We start from the raw sequence: 27,373 nt of genomic DNA on the forward strand, positions 1-27,373 counted from the left end.
ATCTCTTGGCTTTGGAGAAATAACTCATATTGGTTTAGTCTTCGGGGTCACTTGGAGACAGAGGCAGCCTCTATTTTTGGCAGAATTCTGTTTCAAGTTAATGCATCCAGCCATGGAGAAAGCAGTTTCAAAATAGACTCGATCAGTTGTCAGGGGACAATTCATCTTGAGATAATAGCCCTGAGGCCTTGGCCAGTGTTCTTCTATGAGCTACTGAGCAGGCTGTCCTCTGGTTTTTCATTTGTTTAAATATGTTTAAAAAAAACATGCACAGAGGGTCATTTTTAAAATAGGGGATCCAATGAGGAAGTCATGGGAGGAAAGGGATAGAGAAGCAAAGGCACAGGGATGCTCCCAGCCTAGCCCATATGTCCTCCCCTTCAGTGCTCACGAGCTGGCTTCAACCCTCTCTCAATCCCTCAGTGGGTCTGAGCTGAGAGAAGGTAATTCAGCCTACAGAACCTCAGTTTCTCCTTCTGCACACTCTGGTAAGGTATGTAGGGAGCCTAACATGACTTCTTGCCCATGGCAGGATGCAGTAGTCAGGGTTCTTCAGAGGAACAGGACCAGTAGGATATATGTATGTATGTGTGTGTGTGTGTGTAGAGAAAGAGAAAGATTTTAAGGAAGAAACTCACATAATTGTAGGGGCTTGGTAAACTGAAAATCTGCGAGGTAGGCTCGCAGGCTGGAGACCCTGAGTTGCAGCTCAAGTCCAAAGGCAGTCTGCTGGCAGAACTCCCTCTCCTTCGGGGGAGACCAGTCTTTCTGTTAAAAATCCAACTGGTTAACATATACACACTATATATATATATATACAAAATAGATAACAAGGACCTACTGTATAGCACAGGGAACTCTACTCAATACTGTGTAATACCCTATATGGGAAAAGAATCTGAAAAAGAATAGATAAAGTATAGGTATAACTGAATCACTTTGCTGTACACCTGAAACTAACACAACACTGTAAATCGACTATACTCCAAAATAAAAATTTTTTAAAATCCAGCTGATTGGATGAAGCCCACCCATGTTATGAAGGGTAATCTGTGTTACCCAAAGGCTACTGATTCAAATGCTCCAAAAAAATACTTTGACAGCAACATCGAAATGTGTTTGACCAAATATCTGGGTACCCTGTGACCCAGCCAAGTTGACATCTAACATTAACCATCACACAGGTTTTCAAAAACACCATCCCAGACTGTCCAGCTCTCCTTGCACAGTGTACCCTCAGAAGGGCCTTCACGCAGAGTCCTCTTACTCCCTATTATTTGCCTCCATGATTCTATCCCTTTTTATGTCTAAACCACCTTGCATTTAGAACATTATTCGGCACCAGGGAGCATCTCCATATATGTTTATTTAATAAAGGACCACAGAAACTAGGGAGGATTCATTTATAAAAGCAAAAGATAGAAATTTCAACAAGGGAAGAATTTATTCAGTAACAGTTTTAAAGCAATGGATAAATTTAGATGCAGGCTTTAGGAAACACGTTTTAACATATTAAAATAAAAATGTACAACTGAAGCCTCTGACGGCCATTAAACTAATACTGTCTCTCTTTCCTAAATGATTTCTTGTATTTTTAACGTCAGACCCTGTTCCCTGGCTTAGCCAGGCTTTAAGTCCCCACGTTGGCCCCCGTCTTCTCTCCAGGGAAACAGGCCAGGGTGGCAGCAAAGATGTGGGGTGGGGGGCCAATGGACGGTCACTGTGATTCCAGAATCAAGAGGCGGCTCAGACACAGAGGAGCGTGGGCTAGAGGGCAGAGCTGGGGAGAGAGCTCTTCCGCGATGCTGGTAGTTACAGCAGGACCCTGCAGACCACCTGACATCACAGCTGTCCACATGGACACTCAACCTCAGGAGGCCTGACAGTTCCAAAGCCAGAAAACACACGTATTCCAATCCTCCCTCCCCCAGAGCGGTATTATTAAAGGAATGAGAAGTATACAGAATTTCCAGTTCTTGGCAGTCGGTTTTGCCTTTCATCTTCTCATTTCTGGGGGTCCAGACAGGACCAGGCAGCCTCAGGGCCGCAGACGTGGGAGGATGTTTTTGGCGGAGACTCCGCTGAGTTCGTCTGCTTCCTGAGTGTTCTCTCTCTCCTTGCTTGAAGCTGCTCCTGCCTGCCCTTGCCCCAGGACTGGGGGTGGGGTGGCAGAACTCGCTGTTGGGACAGCCAAGGCACGTGCAAGGCAGGGCAGGGGAAGAAGTAGCAGCACCGGGGTTCCTTGCGGGAGGGAAGCTTCCAGCAGGATCTAGAGCTATGTCAGGCAGACAAGGAGCTTGGAGCTGCACAGCCCCAGTGTGGAGCCACCCAGACCCTGACGCTGCTGAGGCTCTGTCCTGGGCAGGGTCACCACCATGGAGGGATGACTTGGGACTTCCTGAGCAGCCCCACTGAGGAGCACTCTGAGATGCGCTTCAAGGAGACATAGGTCTTCTGGATGGACAGGGCTGTCTCCTGCGGTCAGAAATCCCTCACATCGCTGGAGATGCCATGTCCTAGAAAAACTGCATTTCTCAGTGGTACCATTAAATGGTTATACTGATGCTATGAATATCATTACAATGATTTTTTTTAAAGTGACTTATCACATGCCCGTGATGTACAGGTGCTATGAATGTATATTTCTAGTCCTTCCAACAATTCTGTGTGGTGAACATTATTGGCCCCATATTACAGGTGAGTAAAACTGAGGTCAGAGAGCTGAAATGCCAGGTCAGGATTCTCTCCCAGGCTTCCCGATACCAGAACTGTGCTCTTCATGCAGCACTTTCTCAATAAAGATGGTTTTCCTTTCTCCATCCAAGGGAGGATGAGGGTAGGAAAAGGAATGCTGTCCTGGAAACTAGAAAGGAAGGACAACAAAAGAGAGAGTCCTAGGAAGATGGCCAGCCATTCAAGGGCAAGCCAACCAGGGGAGCTGTATATCCAGGCAGGGAAAGGCCAGTGAGAATGGGGCAGTGCTGGCTTTTTTGAAGCACAGAGCCAGGAGATTTCTGGGAATTCTGCTGGACAGCAAGGCCAAGGAGAAAGAGCAGTGTCAAGACATAAGGAGTTTGGCCACCAGGAACTCATGGAAAGCTGGCCTCAGGAAGTGGCCGCCAAGGTGACAGCAGAGCTTCCTCTGGCATCCAGTGCCTGGAGGGGAGGAGAAAGGGCAGAGGAACTCTGGCCTCCCTGGAAATTCTAGAAGGAGGGAGTCATAGAGGGGACAAGTAGCAGTGACCACTTACAGACCTGACAGGCTTGTGAAATGAGGGCTCCTTATAGACAGGCCTCCATGCTTCTCATGGAGAGAGAAGGACAGAGCAGTCCTGAGTGAGCCAGTGAGCCAGGAGGCATCAGAAGTCCTTGCAAAGAAAGTTGCCCTACAACTGGGTCAGTTGTAGACCTTCTTCACACCCAGCCCCACTCCGTGGTGGGTTCAGTGTGTTTCTATTTACAGTACTGATGCTTTGCATTGGTTCGCCAGCTTGGTGTGGCAGCTTCAAGCCGACATCCCTCCCCTGGCCCTGCCACCACTTTTGGGATACATGGTCTTTGTTACAGACCGCTTGTGTCATCCTGCTTTCCTTTCCATTCCATCTTGCTCAGAATCCTGCCACTCTCTGCCTCATCACTCAGCCTCCCTTCCCATCCTTACTTTGCTCTCACTCTACTTGACACTTGGCCCTGCTCTCCTTTCTCAGAGTCAGGTCTGTCTGTGTATGAGAAAAACCCCAAAATAACAGCAGATAAACAGTGATGAAACAAGAATGAATTTATTTCTCTTTCACATAGAAGAAATTCAGGGGTAGATTCAGGACGAGTGTGGTGGCTCCCTCACATCACTGAGAACCCAAGAGCCTTTGTTTTTGAGCCACAGTTTCCCAAGGTCAAGTCATAGATGGAGCTGGCAGCTAGAGCTGATGCCCGCATGAACACAGAATGAGATGGGGGAGGAAAAGCAGAAAGACAGAAAAGGAGCCCCTTCTGGCTGAGTGAGCGCCCTCTAAGCACCCTATGTACCACACCTCCTTTCCACTTTTATCTCATGGGCCAGAACTTAGTCACATGGCCACATGTAGCTGCAAGGGTTGCTGGCAAGCCTGGTCTTGATTCTGGGAGGCAATGGCTTGGCTCAAACTCAACGTTCTGTCAATGAGGAAGGAGAGAAGAAGGGGTATCTTCCCTCCCCTCCTTCTGTCCCTCCTCCTCTGGTAATCAGGCTCACCATCAACCATGGATTGGGTTTTCCTTGGGGGTTCAGTGTCTTAGGCTGCCCGAGTATAGAAGAAAATTAACACATGTCTGACCTTAACATAGCACCAAGATCATAGCCAGGCTTTGAGCTTATCCCTCTTCTCACAGGGACAGTGTCACTTCCCGCACCATGTTTGCCCAAGCCTCCTTTGTGGACCCAGGAACCTGCCCTGTGATTACGCCCAGGGGAGGCAAAGCACTGTGGCATCTGAAGGCGGATGCAGTTCCTTTCCTGAGTTCTTTCCCTTTTTTGTTTAATGAACCAACCTTTACTGACAGAAATAGAAGCAGGAAAGCAGAAATCCTGGGGCATATGGAAGATAAACAATCCCCATTCCAACTTTAGAAGCTCTTTTAGGAAAAAAAAAATTAAATACATAAAATGAGAAAGCTCAAAAGCTACAGCCTCAAGGCATCCTCATTCAGTGACTTTTAATCGAAGTAAAAGAACCATCAGAAAAATAAAACCTCAGGCCAGTTCCTAATATATAAAGATATAAAAGCGGTCTTTTATTTTCATAAATTTATTTCACATTCAAATGTATAAATATTTACTTATAAATCCCATGAGTTAAATAATGAAATGAAGCCATATTAATGAGCAAAACTATTTGAAATCAGGACTTATAGATGTGGTCTTATAACAATGTTAATATCCAGTTTACTTTGTATATGTTTTTTCATACATATGTCATAACATGATGGGGATCTGGAGACGCACAGATTGGTAGTGACACATGGTCACCCTGTGTCTAGTTTGTCTCACAACTTCAGTGATGCTCCTCTGTCCAGTGGAAACAGCAGGAGCAGCTGTCTGGTGAATCTGCCCAGCACACAGCGGTCCGTCACCCTGGACAGCTCAGGTTAACCTGCTGATGGCGTCAAAATATTAAAATATAGCACATACTGTTACTGAAAGTGAGGTTCAGCTGCTTACTGCTCAAAAGCCAATAAAGAGGCAGAGTTGGTGGAAAGTTTGCTTTATTTCCGAGGTCAGCAAAGGGGTCGGGGTGGGGGGTGGGGGCAGACTCGTGTGGCGGCTTATGTCACGGCGACAGTCTGGTCATCATGTAGTTAACGTCTTCCACCTGGTGGGGGTTTCAGTATCTATAAAATAGCTCGAAGGATATGGCTCAGAATATTATCTGTAGCCTCTGAGGAGGAACTAAATGTCCTTGCCTTTCTTAAGGACTGTATTATTATCGGGTCTTGTTTGACTGCTTTTCTTTGCCTCTGCATTTTATCACGTCTCTGATTAAACTTACTCTGGCTAAAGTTCTTCTGTAGACAAAAGGCAAATGGAGAACATGGGGCGGGGTGGGAAGAACCATAAGGTCCTGCTCCATTTCAAACCCATCCTTTTTTTTTTTTTTTTTATACTCCTCAGTCTTAAGGAGGGACAGGTACAGAACCAGAAAGGGAATAAAGTTTGGCATAGAGAGGTTACTGATAAACTTGGCTGGGGACCTCAGTTTTAATTTCATTTCTGTTGCAATTTTCCCCAAATCTTTGAGGGAATGGGGCAATAACCACTGTGGTTGCTTCCTGCTAAAGTGGGGCACAGTCCTGCCTAATTTGAGGGATGGACACAGAGAATAATCTTGAGTTCCAAGCTTAGCATCAATATTTTGTATTATGAAAACATGACCTCTTTGATTACTTTGTCATAGCACCTGGACGAACATTTGAAAATTAGTAGACATATTACAGTGAGGATAATAATCAAAAGGTATCTTTGTATTATTCTCTGAATGTGTTTTTTTCCCTTAATGGTTAAAGCAGATGTACAATGTGTTTAATAAGCCACAAACAAGCTGTTTTGGTTAGCCTAAAGTTTAATCACGTATAAGCCAAGATGACTTCCCCATATGTGAAAATTTCTTCCACCATTTTCCCCTTTTAATAGCAAATCTTTTCATAGAAAGCATTGATAATCAATATCCAAGGGTGAGTCAAAAATCATCCACACTCCAGTTATATTAAAACTTCTGTTGGCCTCACTGTCTTATCAGTGCTTTCCGTTCAAGGCTACTGTCTCCCCAGTCACTGCTGTGCAGGCATGAACATGTTACATCACTTCATTTGTAACTGCGGTGTGAGCAAAATTGGATGCCCCACTTGTGATCTGAATGAAAGAAGAGCAGCATGCAGTGATTCCTTTTTTGTGGTCTGAGGGTGTAGCTGGTGCCATAATTTACTGAAGACTTTGTGCACAGTATGGAGAAAGTGTTTTGCCTTGAAGAAGTGTGTATGAATGGATAGAGTATCTTATTGAAGAGCTGAAGCAAGCTTAAACTTTGGATTAAACGCAGAGGACTGCTATCCAAGGGCGTTGTGATCTTGCATGACAACGCATCTCCGCCCACTTCTGCCCACACTGTCGACACTCTGCAAAAACTTTGTTTTGAGGTGTTAATGCAACCTCCCTATAGTCCTGGTGTTGCTCCATCAGACTTTCACCTGTTTGGTCCCCTGAAAGCAGCTCTACAATGATGAAGATTCACTTCTGATAAAGAAACGAAGACAGGCTGGCAGTTCAGCCTAAAACATTTTTTAGGGGGGGAACATGAAAATTTGTTGACAGATGGCCAAAGTGTATTGAAAAGCAAGGAGATTATGTTGAAAAATGATGTATTTGTCTTTTCTAAAAGTTAATTAAAATAAATGCTACAGCCAGAGTGCAGATAATTTTTGACTCACCCTCGTATGTTTCCAATACTGCCAGAGTGGCTCAGTTGCCTGCTCTGGGTCTATTCATGTCCCTTGGTGCGAGGCCTACTTTTTGTTTATATATTGGCCTAGTTATTCACATTGGGGGAAAACTAATCAGACATAACAAATAAATACAGAGGTATGCTGATGGGGAAACATTTTATAACCTATACATCAATTATATCCAATTGTCGCACAAACATTGTACATGTGCTTCAAGCAGTAGACTTAAAGCTAGCAGTGATACACATAAGTAGTTAAGTTATACTCAGTGACAACTTTACTAGACAATCTATAACTAGAAGTATGACTAACAACATAATGCCAGAACATATTCAAAATTTTAAAACTTCACCTAACTTCTAGAACACTTATATTAATGTTATTTACCCATACAGTACTAAGAATGTTTATCATTATTATTTGACAGTGTTGTCCGTATAATTTAACATACCAAATAATCCTAATTCATTTAGAAAAACTTTGTTCTCTTTACAGAGAGAAAACCAGTTTTGCATCAGTTTACTATTAATAACAAAATTCAATTATCTAATAAAATTTGATCTAATCTTTATCTTAAAATAAAATTCTTTTCTTGAAGTTCTTTTTTCTTTTTTTTAACAAACCTTTTTTCACTTTCTTTCTCTATATTAAATTGTCCCTTATTTATTTTCCCATCCAGAAACAGCAAATGTTAGGACAAAATTATCCTTTTATCCTTCAGCAAAAAATATTTTCATTTTTTACACCTTCTCTCGCCAACACATATCCTACTTGCTTTACACACTGAGATGCTTCCCTTATCATTTTTACATATTACAGTTTTTAACCTTTAAAAGACTTTGACAAAACCAAGAAACAAGTCATTGAATTACTTGTTATATCAGCATTTTCTGACTGGCAAACTTAAGAACATACTCCATAAACTCTAAAAACATACATTTTTCTCATAGCACAATTTCTCTTTAATGTGGTACAAGATGCATGTTTAATAAACCCAAACATCTTTTTTTAATTAATTTTTATTGTAGTTGCTTTATAATGTTGTGTTAGTTTCTGTTGTACAGCAAAGTGAATCAGCTATACGTATAAATATATCCCCTCTTTTTTGGATTTGCTTCCCATTTAGATCACCACAGAGCATTGAGTAGAGTTCCCTGTGCTATCCAGTAGGTTCTCATTAGTTATCTGTTTCATACACAGTAGTGCATATATGTCAATCCCAATCTCCCAATTCATCCCAGCCCCTCTTCGCCCCTTGGTATCCATATGTTTAAAAGTTCTCTATGTCTGTGCCTCTATTTCTGCTTTGCAAATAAGTGATGAACCCAAACATCTTTTTAACCCAGGGGCTGAAGTGTCAGGCAGAGTGGGCTGTGTTTGTATTTCAAGGACATGATAAGAGTTACCGTCAAGCTTTCTCCTAGGCATATTTTTGTTCTCTCAGGGTCAGAATTCTGAAAACAGTATCTTATCAAGCTAGCTTTCTCTAACTGCATATGCGAAAAGAACCAGTTTTGGAGTTTCAGAAGAGTTTCATCTTAACCGATTTTTTCTGGAGTCTGAAGAATACTGTTAGCCACACTGTTAAAAAAAATCATCTTTCTTTTTCTTAGTCATAGGCTCGTAGCTAAAATTTTTCTTAATGAACTGAACCTGAATTCCCCATTTTACAAAAAGCAACAAGAATACCAATCACACAAATGGAACATAGTCACACGCCAGAAGACAACTGTTAGAAGTCCTCCAAGACAATAACCGATATGGAGTCCCAAACAAACATTTCTCAACGCAAAGCGTCCTCAACATCAGACACAGGTCAGAACTAACTGGCAAAAATGCCCAAATAGCACCTTGTGCTCACCAATGGTCTTCAACATCAGACACACGTCAGAACCAATTGGCAAAATGCCCAAATAGCACTTGATGCTCAAAAGAAAAGCTGGCCCGGGTGCACACCGGTGGACTTACTCGGTCTTGGAGCTCTTCGGCTCATCCAGGTGCATGTTTCCGTTCCACCAAGGTACGCTGGCAGTCAGTGCCCAGCATGGAAGAAACAGGGAGAATTCCCGAAACAAATGGTTCCAGCAGCTACTAGGAACGTCCCCGCAAGCCCCCTCTCGGGCGGGGCCAGCGAGCCACGAGCAGCGGGCTCAGCACATGCATCCCGGCGCGCCGTAGTGGCCGGCGGCTCCGCCGGGGACATCCGGGAGCCAGATCGCGCGAGAGCACAGCCGCACGTTGGGAGCCAAGGTCTGCTAGGGGAAGTGGGTCCAGGTGCTCGCCGCTCAAAAGCCCATAAGGAGGCAAGGCTGGTAGAAAGGAAAGCTTGCTTTGTTTTATATTATTTATTTTGTATCTAGCACATTCTCAGCGGGCCTTCTTTATTCTCAGCCCCCACACCTCCATTCCTCTTGGACCACTGCTTAAGTGAAGTCATTCATAGCTGTTAAACGAGGGTCTGTTCTGTTGTATGCACTGTGGTTGATTTGAGGAGGTGGGAGATATGATTGCCCCCCCTGCTTTCCTGGGTTGTGAAGATAGTGATTGAAAAACTGCTTTGTGAAAACCCAGGAGGGACCTGCCCCAGGCTATCATGAGGTTAGGAAAGCAGACCTAGCTGTTTGGAGGTGAGGGGGATGATGCTGGAAGGTAATGGAAGGTAAGTGAGCTGGGAAGGTAATCAGCTTCAGGTGGGGATGTCCCTCCCAGGCATTCCCCATCTGATCTGATGCGCCTACCACCACGGAGGTGTGACCCCTCTTGCAGGCTAGATGCCTTTGGTTTTTCTTTTTCACATGCTCCTGGCCAGCCTGGGTTTGTCATGAAACTCTGATACACTGTGATATTGATGTGAGTCCACAGGGTGAAGGTCCCAGTTTCTCTGGTGACCTGGCCATTCTTCTTTTCAAGAAAAGAATTATGATGCCCCTGGGGTGCCCTCGTTTGTATTTCGATAACTCTGTCTGCTCAGGGTCAGGGTGGATGTGTGTCTGATTTCATCCTCTTCCCTCCAGATCCCAAATGTCACTGGACTTCCATAGTCTGTTTTGGAAGTGGCGGGTTGTTGGGAATTCCTTCATTTTATGAAACATGGAGCTTACTGTCTGTTTCCATTCTATTTCCTTAAACTTCAGTGGATTCCACACAGAAATTTATGTACATGTGTGTTCATTTTACACCCTTTTCTTCTGAATTGTGATGACAAAATCATTTGTAGATTAATTTCAGCGTGATAAATATAAACTATGGCTCTCTTCAGTGACCCCAAATTTTTCAGTATCATTAGTTTTCCTATATATTGATGGTAACCAGCAAAAATGTTTCAAGATACAGAAAGGTTTTAACCCTCACCCCCTTGAGAGACAAAACAAAGAACAAAACAAAACCAAAAAAACCACTAGTTCTTTTAAAAAATCACTGGAGACATTAATTTTTGTCCAAACCATCCTTTCAGTCAAATTACCTAATTGCCTGACCTGATGTGGGCTAACTGAATCCTGACAAATGGCCTTTAGCCAAATATTCCAGAAGACCCAGTGGGGAGGTGGGAGCCTTTTCTAAGCACCTGCTGTGGGTCAGAGGCTTAGCTGGTTTGAACTGAAATAATACCAGACATCCGTGCAATCAGGTTTACTTTTTAGGCACCTGCTCATCAACTAAGGTACATTTTCTCATTTACTTCTGCAACAGACATTTCAGGATGCTGCTGATATCCTTCTTTGACCAAAAAAAAAAAAAAAAAAAAAGGAAAAGAAAAGAAAAGAAGCCAAGGCTTAGAAGAGCTGAGTAACTTGTTGCCATCAGGAGCAGAGCCAGTGCCCCTCGTCCTCTCCCCAGCATCCAGAAATTCAGGTTGCAGAAGTTCAGGTTGCAGAAATTCAGGTTGTTGGAGCTCCCATAACTCCTTACAGACATGCTCATATGGGGCTAAAGGGACCAGCAAAAGTTCTGGTTTAAGATGGTCTGCTTCCTTTTAGAGCTGGTAATCACAGTATATTTGGTGTGTGTCTATTAACCCCACCATCCAGAGGGAATCTTTAAGTGTTTATTTTCTGTACTGTGAAGACTGAACTCCATTAACCTTGAATGAGTTTTGATAACACCATCAGGAGGCAGCAAAATGATTCTGCCTGAAATTACACAGTGAGAGGGTGATATTACCCATGACAGATTAAAAGCAAAACATGCTTTTAAATTATTATGACTGTTATTATTCCTATCAATTGGGCTCAACCTCTGGAGCCTTGCTCTCAGCATTTATAGCATTTATAACATTACTGGCATTAGAGGCATTCCATGATGCTTCCACTACCTCACCTCCTGCTCACTCTGCAGTCCATGGCAGTGGCTCCTGCCCTGCTCCCCACCCCCACAATGAAATTGCTTTTGTCGGGGCCACCCGCGATCTCCATGTTGCCAAACCCAGTGGACACGTCTCTGCCCTCACGGCAGACACAGTCAGCCATTCTCTCTTTGAAACATCTTCCTCTGGGGTCTTTCTCAGTCTCTTTGTCTGGCTTCACCTCTTCAACTTTTCAGCCTGAGTTTAAACATTTGGGGTTTCCCTGACTTGTTTCTATGCCCTCTTGTTTTCCTCTTGCTGCCCTCTCTCCCTTTATCCATTCCCATATTTATGGAGATGGGTCTGAAGATAATTCCCAAACTTTACACAGTTGGCCCAGATCCCTCCTCTGAGATGCACAAACACCTGTCCGTTGTCCACATGGCAGATCCCTTCAGATGCCTCACAGATTTCACTAAAACATGCTTCTACCATCGTAGTCTTCCCTCGCTCCATAAACGGCTTCACTCCCCAAAAAAGCCGGAAACCTGAGAATGGTTCTTTGTCCATTCTTTCCCTCCGCCCCGGTGTCAGATCCTTCAGCAGGTGTGCCATGCATCTGTCCACTCCTCTCCATCTCCTCTGCTCCTACCCTGGTCCAGCCATCTACCTAGATGACTGCACTGCTCTCCAGGCTTCCACACATGACCCCCTAGAAGTCAGCCTTAATGTGACAGCAGGTGCTATTACAGTGGAAATTGGATCCTGCTCTGTTCCTGCTCCCCAGCCTCAATAACTTCCCATTGCAATGTAAGATAAAATCCAAACTCCTTTCCAGGGCCTGTCTTGTCTTCCCTCCCCTTTCCCCAACATTAAGCTCTTTTCCTCTCCTGTTTTCTCTGCCTGTTATGCTATTTTTTTCTGTTGGGCTAGCCCTTTCTCAACCTGTAGTCCCAATTTAAATGTCACCTCCCCAGAGAAGACTTCTGTCACCATCCAGTCTAGGGTAGGTAGCCATGTCATTCTCAGTCTAAGTGCCCTGCTTATTCTGTAATAGAATGCTTTATAATTTATAATCGTTTTATATTTTATTGAGTTTGTAATCAGTTGAATTTCCACTTTAATACATGATTCACAAAGAGGAGGGACTATGGCCTGTTTTCTTTTCATCCCTAGTGCCTGGATTGTAGGTACTCAGTGAGTGTGAATTGAGTGAATAATTGGCAATCTAGACAATAGTGCCTGTGACCATGGAGTGGTGGCTCGTAGCTATGGGCTCGAATTACTGTCTCTTTGATGGCAAACAAGTGACATTTATACCATCCATTCTCCCTGCTACGCCCATGGCAGACACAGCCAGCTTATGACACTCTAGCCCCACTGAGCCTGCATGCATTCTCAACACGTGGTGAGAATCAGAATTGGCATGGTAGGGGACCCAGATACCATGAAATGTTGATAAGCTTTTCATATGTCTGTTGCAGAGTGATGTTATCAGGAAGAGGCTAAACCAGATGGTAGATGACATTGCTAAAGACAAGACTAGCTATGTTCAACATTATTAGTCATTTGGAAAGGCAAGTCAAAACCACACTGAGCTACCACTTCACACCCACTGTCATTCAGTGCACAAGCAGCAAATACATATTGAGCCTTCTTGCCCAGATACTATCACAAAACCTTTATTTTATTAATGTTTTTTCCTTCAAAAGAGAGTTTTATTGAGATATACTTGACATATAATAAGCTGCATGTATTTAAATTGTACATTTGATATTTTCTCTTATTAATCATCTATTTTATACATATTAGTGTATATATGGCAATCCCAATCTCCCAATTCATCCCACCCCCAACCCCCCTCCCCCCAGCTTTTCCCCTTTGTGTCCATATGTTTGTTCTCTACATCTGTGTCTCTATTTCCACCTTGCAAACAAGTTGATCTGTACTATTTTTCTAGATTCCACATATATGCATTAATATACAATATTTGTTTTTCTCTTTCTGACTTACTTCACTCTGTATGACAGTCTCTAGGTCCATCCATGTCTCTACAAATGTCCCAATTTCATTCCTTTTTATGGCTAATATTCCATTGTATATATGCACCACATCTTTATCCATTTGTCTGACAATGGACATTTAGGTTGCTTCTATGACCTGGCTGTTGTAAATAGTGCTGCAGTGAATATTGGGGTGCATGTGTCTTTTTGAATTATGGTTTTCTCTGGGTATATGCCCAGTAGTGGGATTGCTGGGTCATATGGTAATTCTATTTTTAGTTTTTTAAGGAACCTCCATGCTGTTCTCATAAAGGCTGTATCAATTTACATTCCCACCAATAGTGCAAGAGGGTTCCCTTTTCTCCATACCCTCTCCAGCATTTATTGTTTGTAGATTTTCTGATGATGCCCATTCCAGCTGGTGTGAGGTGATACCTCACTGAAGTTTTGATTTGCATTTCTCTAATAATTAGTGGTGTTGAGCGGCTTTTCATGTGTTTTTTGGCCATCTGTATATCTTCTTTGGAGAAATGCCTATTTAGGTTTTCTGCCTATTTTTGGATTGGGTTGTTTTTTTTTTTTTATTTTGAGCTGGATGAACTGTTTTTATAGTTTGGAGATTAATCCTTTGTCCATTGACTCGTTTGAAAATATTTTCTCCCATTCTGAGGGTTGTCTTTTCATCTTGTTTATAGTTTCCTTTGATGGGCAAAAGCTTTTAAGTTTCATTAGGTCCCATTTGTTTGTTTTTATTTCCATTACTCTAGGAGGTGGGTCAAAAAAGGTCTTGCTTCATATGGTAATTTTACATGCAACGGAATGAAACTGGATCCCTGTCTTACACCAATCACAAAAATTAACTTCAGGTGGATTAAAGACAAACAAGACTGGAAACCATAAAATCTTAGAGGAAAACAGGGGAAAAGCTCTTTGACATCAGTCTTTTCAGTGATTTTTTGATATAACAACAAAAGCACAGGCAACAAAAGCAAAAATAAACAAGTGGGATAACATCAAACTAAAAGGCCTCTGCTAGCAAAAAAAAAAAAAAAAAATCAACAGAAGGAGAAAACCTACACAATGGGAGAAAATATTTGCAAACTATATATCTGATAAGGGGGCAATACCTAAAATATATAAGGAACTCATATAACTCAACAGCAAAAGAAAAAAATCAAAAAAAAATTTTTTAAACCAATAATCTGATTTTAAAAGTCAAACAACATGAACAGACATTTTTCCAAGGGAGACAAACCAATGACCAACACATAAATGAAAAGGTGCTCAGTATCACTGATCATCAGCAAAATGCAAATCAAAACCATAATGAGATATCACCTCACACCTGTTACAATGGCTGTTATAAAAAACAAACAAACAAACAAAACAAGAGAAAACAAGTGTTGGTGAGGTTGTAGAGAAAAGGGAACACTTGTGGTAGGAATGTCAGTTGGTGCAGCCACTATGGAAAACACTATGGAGATTCCTCAAAAAATTAGAAATAGAACTACTCTTTATTATTCATTCACCCTGAAGAATTTTTAGTTTTTTTTTTAAATATAAAACTACTACCTTCTGCAGTTAAGAATTAAAAAAAAAGATCTTGCTGTGATTTACATCAAAGAGTGTTCTTCCTTTGTTTTCCTCTAAGAGTTTTATAGTGCCTGGCCTTACATTTAGGTCTTTAACCATTTTGAGTTTATTTTTGTGTATGGTATCAGAGAGTGTTCTAATTTCATTCTTTTACATGTAGCTGTCCATTTTCCCCAGCACCACTTATTGAAGAGACTGTCTTTTCTCCATTGTATATCCTTGCCTCCTTTGTCATAGATTAGTTGACCTTAGGTGCATGGGTTTATCTCTGGGCATTCTGTCCTGTTCCAATGATCTACATTTCTGTTTTTGTGCCGTACCATATTCTCTTGATTACTGTAGCTTTGTAGTATAATCTGAAGTCAGGGAGTCTGATTCCTCCAGCTCTGTTTTTTTTTGGTTTTTGTTTTTGTTTGTTTGGTTTTTTTTTTTTCTCAAGATTGCTTTGGCTATTCAGGGTCTTTTGTGTCTCCATAAAAATTTTAGGATTTTTCGTTCTAGTTCTGTAAAACATGTCATTGGTAATTTGATAGAGATTGCATTGAATCTGTAGACTTCTTTGGGTAGTATAGCCATTTTCACAATGTTGATTCTTCCAATCCAAGAACATGGTATATCTCTCCATCTGTTTGTCATCTTTGATTTCTTTCATCAGTGTCGTATAGTTTTCTGAATACAGGTATTTTACCTCCTTAGGTAGGTTTATTCCTAGGTATGTTATTGTTTTTGTTGCAATGGTGAGTGGGATTGTTTCCTTAATTTCTCTTTCTGATCTTTTGTTGTTAGTGTATAGGAAAGAAAGAGATTTCTGTGTGTTAATTTTGTATCCTGCAACGTTACCAAATTCATTGATTAGCTCAAGTAGTTTTCTGGTGGCAGCTTTAGGATTTTCTATGTATAGTATCATGTCATCTGCAAACAGTGACAGTTTTACTACTTCTTTTCCAATTTGGATTCTTTATATTTATTTTCTTCTCTGATTGCTGTTGCGAGGACTTCCAAAACTATATTGAATAGTAGTGGCGAGAGTGGACATCCTTGTCTTGTTCCTGATCTTAGAGGGAATGCTTTCAGTATTTCACCATTGAGAATGATGTTTGCTGTGGGTTTGTCGTATATGGCCTTTATTATGTTGAGGTAGGTTCCCTCTATGCCCACCTTCTGGAGAGTTTATATCATAAATGGGTGTTGACTTTTGTCAAAAGCTTTTCCTGCATCTATTGAGATGATCATAGGGTTTTTATCCTTCAATTTGTTAATATGGTGTATCACATTGATTGATTTGCATATATTGAAGAATCCTTGCATCTGTGGGATAAACCCCACTTGATCATGGTGTATGATCTTTATAATGTGTTGTTGAGGATCTTTGCATCTATATTCATCAGTGATATTGGTCTGTAATTTTCTTTTTTTGTAGTATCTTTGTCTGGTTTTGGTATCAGGGTGATGGTGGCCTCATAGAATGAGTTTGGGAGTGTTCCTTCCTCTGCAGTTTTTTGGAAGAGCTTGAGAAGAATGGGTGTTAGCTCTTCTCTAAATGTTTGATAGAATTCACCTCTGAAGCCATCTGATCCTGGACTTTTGTTTTTTAGAAGATTTTTAATTACAGTTTCAATTTCATTACTTGTGATTGGTCTGTTCATATTTTCTATTTTTTCATGGTTCAGTCTTGGAAGGTCATACCTTTCTAAGAATTTGTCCATTTCTTCCAGGTTGTCCCTTTTATCGGCATATAGTTGCTTGTAGTAGTCTCTTATGATGCCTCGTATTTCTGCAGTGTCCATTGTAACTTCTTTTTCATTTCTAATTTTATTGATTTGAGTCCTCTCCCTCTTTTTCTGATGAGTCTGGCTAAAGGTTTATCAATTTTATTTATCTTCTTAAAGAACCAGCTTTTAGTTTCATTGATCTTTGCTACTGTTTTCTTTGTTTCTATTTCATTTATTTGTGCTCTGATCTTTATGATTTTCTTCCTTCTACTAACTTTGGGTTTTGTTTGTTCTTATTTCCATAGTTCCTATAGGTGTAAGTTTAGATTATTTATTTGGGATTTTTCTTGTTTCTTGAGGTAGGATTGTATTTCTATAAACTTCCCTCTTAGAACTGCCTTTGCTGCATCCCATTGGTTTTGGATCATCATGTTTTTGTCATCAGTTGTCTCTAGGTATTTTTTGATTTCCTCTTTGATTTCTTCAGTGATCTCTTGGTTATTTAGAAGCATATATTTTAGCTTCCATGCATTTGTGTTTTTTATGGTTTTTTTCCTGTACTTTATTTCTAATTTTGTAGCATTGTGGTTGGAAAAGATGCTTGATATGATTTCAGTTTTCCTAAACTTGCCAAGGCTTTATTTGTGACCCAAGATGTGATCTATCCTGGAGAAAGTTCCATGTGCACTTGAGAAGAAAGTGTAGTCTGCTGTTTTTGGATGGAATGTCCTATAAATATCAATTAAATCTAGCTGGTCTATTGTGTCATTTAAAGCTTGTGTTTCCTTATTAATTTTCTGTCTGGATGATCTGTCCATTGGTGTAAGTGAGTTGTTAAAATCCCCCACTATTATTGTGTTACTGTTGATTTCTTCTTTTATAATTATTAGCATTTGCCTTATGTATTGAGGTGTTCCTATGTTGGGTGCATATATATTTACAATTATTATATCTTCTTCTTGGATTGATCCCTTGATCATTATGTAGTGTCCTTCCTTGTCCCTTGCAACATTCTTTTTTTTAAAGTCTATTTTATCTGATATGGGTATTGTTACTCCAACTTTCTTTTGATTTCCACTTGCATGGAATATCTTTTTCCATCCCCTCACTTTCAGTCTGTATGTGTCCCTAGGTCTGAAGTGGGTTTCTTGTAGACAGCATATATACGGGTCCTGTTTTTGTATCCATTCATCCAGTCTGTGTCTTTTGGTTGGAGCATTTACTCCATTCACATTTAAGGTAATTACAGATATGTACATTGCTATTACCATTTCCTTAATTGTTTTGGGTTTTCTTTTTTTTTTTTGTAGGTCCTTTTCTTCTCTTGTGTTTCCCTCTTAGAGAAGATCCTTTAGCATTTCTTGTAGGGCTGATTTGGTGGTGCTGAATTCTCTTAGCTTTTGCTTGTCTGTAAAGCTTTTGATTTCTCTGTTGAATCTGAATGAGATCCTTGTTGGGTAGAGTGTTCTTGGTTGTACGCTCTTCCCTTTTTCTCACTTTAAATATAGTGTGCCACTCCCTTCTGGCTTTTAGAGTTTCTGCCGAAAGATCAGCTATTAACCTTATGGGAGTTGCCTTGTATGTTGTCATTTTTCCCTTGTTGCTTTTAATAATTTTTCTTTGTCTTTAATTTTTGTCGATTTGATTACTGTGTGTCTTCGAGTGTTTCTCCTTGGGTTTATCCTGCCTAGGACTCTGTGCTTCCTGGACTTACGTGGCTATTTCCTTTCCCATGTCAGGGAAGTTTTTGACTATAATCTCTTCAAATATTTTCTTGGGTCCTTTCTCTCTCTCTTCTCCTTCTAGGACCCCTATAATGCGAATGTTGGTGCATTTAATGTTGTCCCAGAGGTCTCTTAAACTGTCCTCATTTCTCTTCATTCCTTTTTCTTTATTCTGTTCTGCAGCAGTGATTTCCACCATTCTGTCTTCCAGGTCACTTATCCATTCTTCTGCCTCAGTTATTCTGCTGTTGGTTCCTTCTAGTGTATTTTTCATTTCAGTTATTGTATTGCTTATCTCTGTTTGTTTGTTCTTTAATTCTTCTAGATCTTTGTCAAACATTTCTTGCATCTTTTCGATCTTTGCATCCATTCTTTTTCCAAGGTCCCGGATCATCTTCACTATCATTATTTTGAATTCTTTTTCTGAAAGGTTGCCTATCTCCACCTCATTTAGTTGTTTTTCTGGGGTTTTACTTTGTACCTTCATCTGGTACAAAGTCCTCTGCCTTTTCATTTTGTCTTTCTGTGATTGTGGTTTTTGTTCTGCAGGCTGCAGGATTATAGTTCTTGCTACTGCTGACTCCCCTCTGGTGGATGAGGCTATCTAAGAGGCTTGTGCACCCTTCCTGATGGGAAGGATTGGTGGTGGGTAGAACTGGGTGTTGTTCTGGTGAGCAGAGCTCAGTAAAACTTTAATTCATTTGTCTGCCAATGGGTGCAGCTGAGTTCCCTCCCTGTTGGTTGTTTGGCCTGAGGTGACCCAGCACTGGAGGCTACAGGCTCTTTGGTGGGACTAATGGCAGGACTCTGGGAGAGCTCATGCCAATGAGTACTTCCCAGAACTTCTGCTGCCAGTGTCCTTGTCCCCATGGTGAGCCACAGCCACCCCCTGCCTCTGCAGGATACCCTCCAACACTAGCAGATAGGTCTGGTTCAGTCTCGTATGGGGTCACTGCTCCTTCCCCCTGGGTCCTGATGTGCACATGTGCACACTGCTTTGTGCGTGCCCTCCAAGAGTGGAGTCTCTGTTTCCCCCAGTCCTGTGGAAGTACTGCAATCAAATCCTGCTGGCCTTCAAAGTCTGATTCTCTGGGGATTCCTCCTCCCATTGCCAGACCCCCAGGTTGGGAAGCCTGCCATGGGGCTCAGAATCTTTACTCCAGTGAGTGGACTTCTGTGGTATATTTGTTCTCCAGTTTGTGAGTTGCCTACCCAGTGGTTATGGGATTTGATTTTATTGTGATTGCACCCTCCTACCATCTCTTTGTGGCCTCTCCTTTGTCTTTGGATGTGGGGTATCTTTTTTGGTGAGTTCCAGTGTCTTCCTGTCAATGATTGTTCAGCAGTTACTTGTGATCCTGGTGCTCTTGCAAGAGGGAATGAGTGCACGTCCTTCTACTCTGCCATCTTGAACCCTCATTCCACAAAACCTTCTTGACATAGAAACAAGTGTGATCAAATGTTATGGGTACTGAGACCACTGGATTTCTTGCTAATCCAAATGAAAAATACTGTTTACTTATTGTTGCTTTGCTCATTTAAAATCTCTGGCAACTCTGTGAAGTAGGAATTACTTTTGCCACTCAGAAAGTAGAGGCTTAGAAAGGTTGGAGGGATCTTTGGGAAGTGACTGAGCTCAGCTGTGCACTTCAGCCACTGACTCTAAATCCATCACTCTTTCCCGCGTGGCTGACCATTTTGGGGCCTGGTCCTTCCCAGGACATTCAGTGCAGGTACCTGGTCTTCCATGATTCTTGGTTGATTCTGCAGTCAGCCACTATAGGTTATCCTATAAAATTCTTTTCAGTGACCCCTTCCATGAGGTACTCTAGGGCAGCAGAATCTGAGAAGTAAGAGATGGTCCAGAAGGGCATTCTTTTCCTCCACTGAGCCTCGTGATTCAAAACACGCCATTTGCTTGGAACAAACGTTGGAAGAGTTGGCACAGTTTTGTTATTAGACTCTCGGGGAGTTTTTAAATGCCACCGGTGTTTGCAGTCCTGTGTATCAGGAAACAAAACTCATAAAACTCAAGTGATCTTGTGTGTTGAGTTCACAGAGCTTTTTTTGATCCCAAAGACTTTCCTTCTTGGGTGTTTTATCCTATTTAATTTAGTGTCTTTAAAATATCAATAGAAGAAGGTCAGTTGCCAAGGCCATTCTTACATTGTTTACAGAGGTCAGAGCTGTTGATAACTTAGCTCATCTTCTGTCCTAAATTTGAGGGACTGGATAGCAATATCTTCATGCCTTAAGGAAGAAAACTTCTGTCCTGTTTCCCTGTAAATATTTTGTTCAGCCAGGTATACCTGTACAGTATTTTATCCTGTAGAATTATCAGCTGGCCTGATGTAATCTCCCCTTCTGATGCTCAATCAACAAATTAGTATTGGGCACCGCAGCACAGAGCAGTAAGCCCTCTGCATATATTGGCAGCTGTGTAAGCCAGCTCAGGGCACCTGAAAGCTAAAGCTGCAAATACTCTTTGAATTTTCATGGAAAGATGTTTATGATGTGTTGTTAAGTGAAAAATTAGATTATAAAACCATATGTAGATTTCCAGTTCTAGTAGTAGGCTGGGATGAGCTAGTGCAGCCCTTCTTTATACTAAAGACACCTAAAAATACTAATAAAATATAAGGCCTAATATAATAAAGAGAAAATATTTGCAAATCATATATCTGATAAGGGACTTATATCCAGAATATATAAAGAACTCTTATAACACAACAAGCAAAAGAGAAATATTCTAATTTTAAAATGCATAAAAGATTTGTATAGACTTTTCTGCAAGGAATATGCACAAATGGCTAGTAAGTACATGAAAAGATGCTTAACATTATTCATCATTAGGGAAATGCAAATCAAAAGCACAGTTAGATACCACCTGAACCCCCCTAGGATGGCTATAATAAAAAAGGCAGACCATAACAAGTGCTGGTGAGGATGCAGAAAAATCAGAACCCTCATATGTTGCTGGTGGGGTGAAGATGCAGCAGCAATTTGGAAAACAGTCTGGTAGTTTCTTAAAAGTTTAAACATTTAGCATTACCATCTCTCCCAGTAATTCCACTCCAGGGACTGAAAAGATACATCCACACAGAAACTTGTACCTGAATGTCGATAACAGCATGATTCAAAATAGCCAAAAAGTAGAAAGAACCTAGATGTCTATCAGTCAATGAATAGATAAATAAAATATGGTATATCTGTAAATGGAATATTACTTGGCAGTAAAAAGGAATGAAATTCTGATGCACGCTATCACATGGGTGAACCTTGAACACATATGGTATGATTCCACTTATAATAAATGTCCAGAATAGGCAAATTTGTAGTAATGGAAAGTAGATTAGTGGTTGGTAGAGAGTGGGAGGAGTAATAAGCAAGCTGTAAACTCAGAAGCCCTAGAAGAAAAGACTGACAGATTTAACTACAGAAAAACTAAACACTTCTAAATGATGGAAGACACCATAAACAAAGTTGAAAAGACAAGTGCAAAATGAAAGAAAATATTTGCCACATACATCACAGATTCATCTGGGATGAATTATACAATCACAAAATGGATACAGGAAAAAATAATTATTTTCTGTCATTCTTTGTGGGTGTCCATCTTTGAAAAGGAAAAAACAACTCAAACTTGCCAAGGCAGAATAACTTGGTTACTTCTGGTCAGTGTTATCCTGGGTAACTTAGTGTGTTTGGGGTAGATCCTTGGCTCTTAGGGTTTTTCCTTTCCTTCTCAGAGTGTAGAGAAAGTGCATGCAATGTGGTGTTTCACATTACTGCAACCAGTTGTGTGCCCAGAACAGCCACGAGCTCTTTGGAAGAAGGGGGTTAACTTTTATCCAACTCTGAGTCACCAGTATTTAGGATTAGCCCATCACACAGAGCATCTTTATTGACTTACATTGATTTGAAAGCTTTTAAAATCCCTGGTGCTTCAGTTTCCAGGGATATTAAGGGCCAGGATTGCATTTGTCATATTCCCAGCAGGGCTGTTGTGAGGATTAATGTTTTAACATAAACGATCTCTTGCTCCTTTAAAAAGGCGTTAATTAAGTTAAAGATTTTTGTAATGTGCTTAGTTTTTTAATCATGTGTTTCAATCTAGTGTCTGAAATACAAGTAATAAGGTTTTGTGCTTTCTTATAGAAAATATGACATATAGAAGAATACAAAATCAATCCACCATTAGCGTTCCTCTGGATATTATGTCAAGCCATTGATCTTTCTGTGTTTTACAGGAAGATCCCACATGGTAGCTTGGCGAACGGGAGGGCCGGGGTGTGCGGTGCTTTAGGGAGGGAGCTCCCTGACCTGATGTGCTGTTTCTCTTCTCCTCACCCTTTCGCCCACCTGGCTCCCCAGCGAGATGAAGCAGAAGCTGGATGAGGAAGGCAGCAAGTGCAGCATCCTCTCCAAGCACCAGAAGTTCGTGGAGCACTGCTGCATGCGCTGCTGCTCGCCCTTCACCTTCCTCGTCAACACCAAGCGCCGGTGTGGGGACTGTAAGTTCAACGTCTGCAAGAGCTGCTGCTCCTACCAGAAGCACGAGAAGGTGTGGATCTGCTGCGTCTGCCAGCAGGCGAGGTGAGTGGCTGAGGGCACCCTTAGGGTCTCCGCTCACTGATGGCACCGTCTTACTTCAGTCGGGTGGAACCAACAGTCACTGATTGATCGGCATTATTATTTAAGGGGGGGGGGGGGTTACTAAGGAGTCTTGTGTCTAATGCAGATAGAACACACCCAAACTTGTTTAATTAGAGTCGGCAGAAAGAGGATGCTGAGGTTAAGTTGGGAGTTGTGCTGGTTCAATCTTGTATGATGTCTTGTGGGGATATCTCCAGGAGTCTTGGGATTATTATCGTGTGAAGCCAAAGAAGATGGAAAAGTTGAGCTCATTTCCTGTGTTTCCATATTATTCAAGTCCATCATAGGAACCTGTCCGGGAAAGAAGTCCACGATCCACGTGGCAGGTTCTGCTTCTTGAAATTTCTCTAAGGCTCAGTTTGATAGAGAAGTATGTCCAGCTTGAAGTACCTCAGATGTATGGCCAGTGGGCTGACAGTCTTTTACGTTTTGAAGGATGCCTCAGACGAGTTTATTTGTGTAGTAACAAGCTGCGTAAGCCCTCAGCATTGTACAGGACACACTGCCAAATTCATCATGGGAAACATTTAAGGAATATTTTGACTTGAATCAAGTGTGGAAAATTTCAGGTAAATAACAGCTTTTAAAACCGGCCCAGTTTCTTGAAACAAACAAACAAAAAATTAACTTACAACAGATGGTTTAGACTTTAAATACCTGAGAAAAGCCAGTGTCACGCTAGGGGATGGCGTTTGGGATCACTCTGTGCTGCCATCTACTTTGACCAGCAGCTTCTCTGCCCTTCGTGCAGTCTGAAATTCACCTTGGTTTAGAAGTGATTTACTTTAGGGTATTACTCTTTGGGAGATTCTTTCAGCATATTTATAGTCAAGCAATTGAGTTTTAAAACACTGTATATATCAAATTACGTGAAGAATACCTGTGTGTGTATTGTGTGAAATCCCAATGAAATAGTGGATAGCACCTCTGTGAAGTTGCAGAGGTGACCACTTTTTAGACTCATGTTTCACTCCCCACTGCCCATGACATACTTTTCCTTTCCTCTGTAAATTAATTTCATTTTTGATGCATTGGTTTAATTTCTAGCTGTTTATCCAGTAGCTACCATATGCATATGTTTTTTGAGAGATTATGAAGCTGTGAATAATTGTAATAATAAAAATTCTTGCTCACAGAAAAGTAAGGCACTAGGAATTGAGGGTAGACATTCACGTGATAATATTAACCTGTTGTGTCAGAAGTAAATGACTGTGTCAAGCACGCAGGACTGTCTATGGTGTGGTTCCACAAGAGTGACTCAGATTAGAATGTGGGCTTCCCTGGGGAGGACACAGGTAGTGTCAAGTCACTGTAAAAACGGTGGTAATCTGGAACTTCAGCTTTCTTCTTTCTCATCGCAGTTGAAAAGAGTCTACCTGTCCTAGGGTTCTGTTTCGTTATTTATTATAGTAAAAGCAATTTAAGAATTTTGAATGAAAATTCCCTTGTAATGGTCATTGCTATGATTATGATCAGATGGTTAGTGCTTTGTCAGTTTTCCTCCATGTGTTTTGCATTAAAGCATATTTCTGTTGTCAGTGTTAGTTTAAAATTTTTAGCTTTGGGAGATTAACAAAGTCAGTGAATTTATTATAGAACAAATAATGGATTACTTATTTTAGAAGTTATATAGCTAATGGGATACAACAGAATCATTCTGTCATTTTTTTGTTATATATAAATTAATCTTCTTAACCATTTATTACGTAGATTCAGTCAAACATCATAAATAAGGACATATAGTGGTTGCATTTTAAAATCTTCTGCACGAAACCAAACTTTCTGAGTGAGCCTAGAAGTACACATCAGCCATTATCATTTGGTGTCGAAGTGATTCAGGAATGGCGTTCCTACTTTCCTTGGAAACAAATTGGCTTCTTGGTTCTTTGCTTCATTATAAAAATTGTTCTCTCTGATTTTTGTTGTTTTGTGCTATCGCCTTTAACACAGACCAGTGTGGGAGATTGTTTTCAGGGAATGACAGAAAAATTATCCTTGGGACTGAAATCAAAACATATCTCTTTATTATGCCTGTGACATTGGCTTTAGTTTTTCTGAGACAGCTTAAGCCTTCATTTGTTTTCTCTTGGAGCTGAATGTCCTTTACTTCTACCTGATCACTTATTGCTTGGTGTTGACACAGTCCACATGATTCATAAATTAGCATGCTGCCCTTTTACTATAAACTCCACAGCGTGTTTTAGAGATATCCCAGTGGGTTTGCAATATCCCGAAAGAGGGTATGATATTAAAAAATTATCACTATGGGCACTTCCCTAGTGGCACAGTGGTTAAGAATCTACCTGCCAATGCAGAGGACATGGGTTCGAGCCCTGGTCCTTGAAGATCCCACATGCCATGGAACAACTAAGCTCATGTGCCACAACTACTGAGCCTGTGCTCTAGAGCCCATGAGCCACAACTACTGAGCCTGAGTGCCACAACTACTGAAGCCCATGTGCCTAGAGCCCGTGCTTCACAGCAAGAGAAGCCACCGCAGTGAGGAGCCCGTGCCCCACAATGAAGAGTAGCCCCTGCTTCGCTGCAACTAGAGAAAGCCCGTGTGCAGCAACGAAGACCCAACACAGCCAATAAATAAATAAATGAATACATAAAATAAGTTTATTACAAAAATTATCACTATGGGATGAGGACATTCACAGGTTAACAAATACGTGGGGAAATGTTGAACCTCACAAGAAGCAAGGGAATAGAGATTGATGTTTCAAGTAGCTTTTTTTTCCTCATTAAATTAATGGGGTTTTTTCCAACATTCTCCTCAGTGTTGTCAAGGGTAGATTGAAAAAGACACTGTCATCCATTGCTGGCAAAATCAAAATGGGCTTAACCTTTTACCAACATGTATCAAGAGCCATTAGCATGTTCAAGTCCTTTTACCCAGTAATTTCATTTTTAAAAACCTATACCTAATGGTTTTCAAAAACCATACCTATACAATGGAATATTTTTAATTCTCAGTACAAAAATGAGATATACTGGATTACTTGTAATATAAAAACCAGAAATAATCTAAATGTCCAACAATAGAACAGAGGAAGTAAGTTAGGACATATTCAACTTGACAGAATACAATGAGACATTTAAAATAATGTGTATATTGTGTTAGCATGGGTAAATTCTTATACTGAAAATTAGTATGCCATGGTTTCTTTGAAGTGTTTCACTTTTTGGAACAGAGAGCATTCTTCCTAGGTGTACACTTTGTGGAATATTTATGTGGCAAAGGAGCTTGAATGGCAATGGAATTACTTGTGTTGGCAGCACCGTGTGCCAATTTCTTGTAGTTTATTTTGAAGAATGAGCTCTTGGGATGTCTTTACACACTGTGATGGAGCAAGTCAAAGAACATTACTGCGTACTTGGAAAATCCCATCTTACCCAGAGCTGTTCAGTCGCTATACAACTGACAAATCTCTTCACTAGACTGAAGAATTTAAAGGAAAAGAAAATGAGGAATGTTGGTGGTAAGTTCTGTTCGTGTACTGTGAGAGACAGTCTGCCCTTCCAAATGTCAGAATAAATCTCATCTTGAGGAAACATCAAAGACACATCAAGTGATATTATACAAAATAACTGGCTTGAAGTCTTCAAAATGTTGATGTCATTGAAAGAAAAAGAGACTGAGGAAATGTTTAGATTAAAGAAGACTAACAAGAAACAATAACTAAGTGACATGCCTAATCCTTGATGAGCCGTTGAGGCGAGAGGACATGGCTATGAAGGACACTGGGACAACTGACACCATTGGAATATGGATAATGATAGAACAGTATTGTATGGGTTTTAAATTTCCTGAAATTGATCACTTTACATGATTATGTAAGAGAGCATCCTTGTTCCTGGAAATACACACTGACACATCTCATGGTAAATGAAGTATTTTTCACTTATTTCCCCCATAAATGCTTACTGAGTTTAGCCTACACAGGAGGCCTGAACTAAAGCAATCAACTCTTTACTGTCCTTCACTGATTTTCTGGAGACCTGTCTGTTCACATGTTCACTTGCAGTGTTTGCCGTATAATTTTTTGTTATGAGTTCTTGGTATGCCTTTTGTCTGTAATGTTCCTTTTCTCCTTTCTTCCTGAAGCCTCCTGGCATAAGTTTCAGGACAGTTACTCTGGGGAAGGGGCTAGCCTGAAATTTTTATCTTTTTGGGTCCCCCCGCCCGGCCCCCTGTCTGCGCCTGGCGGCTTGCAGGATCTCAGTTCCCCGACCATGGATTGAACGCAGGCCACAGCAGTGAAAGCCTGGAATCCTAAGCAGAAATTTTGATCCTTTTGAAATTTCTCTGATAAGCAGAGGCGCTGGTTCTCTCCTTCAGCAAGTGTCCAGGCTACGTTGATGGCCAAGGTTAAAGAGTCAAACAGATCCCAGTACGGCGCATGGCAGCTTCCACACTAACTG

General features: G+C 41.0%; 1 protein-coding gene across 3 annotated transcripts in view; it reads left to right on the forward strand.

The window, feature by feature from the left end:
• The window catches only part of MYRIP (myosin VIIA and Rab interacting protein), a 221,589-nt gene that overhangs the window by 83,995 nt on the left and 110,221 nt on the right, over positions 1-27,373 (forward strand). For all 3 annotated transcript variants that reach the window (XM_057706817.1, XM_057706819.1, XM_057706818.1), the window contains exon 3: positions 22,664-22,885. In XM_057706817.1, the coding sequence (XP_057562800.1) occupies positions 22,664-22,885 (222 nt within the window). The remainder of the gene's footprint in view (positions 1-22,663; positions 22,886-27,373) is intronic.

Source organism: Hippopotamus amphibius, chromosome 13, assembly GCF_030028045.1.
Source record: "Hippopotamus amphibius kiboko isolate mHipAmp2 chromosome 13, mHipAmp2.hap2, whole genome shotgun sequence".
In the NCBI taxonomy this organism is placed as follows: domain Eukaryota; kingdom Metazoa; phylum Chordata; class Mammalia; order Artiodactyla; family Hippopotamidae; genus Hippopotamus; species Hippopotamus amphibius.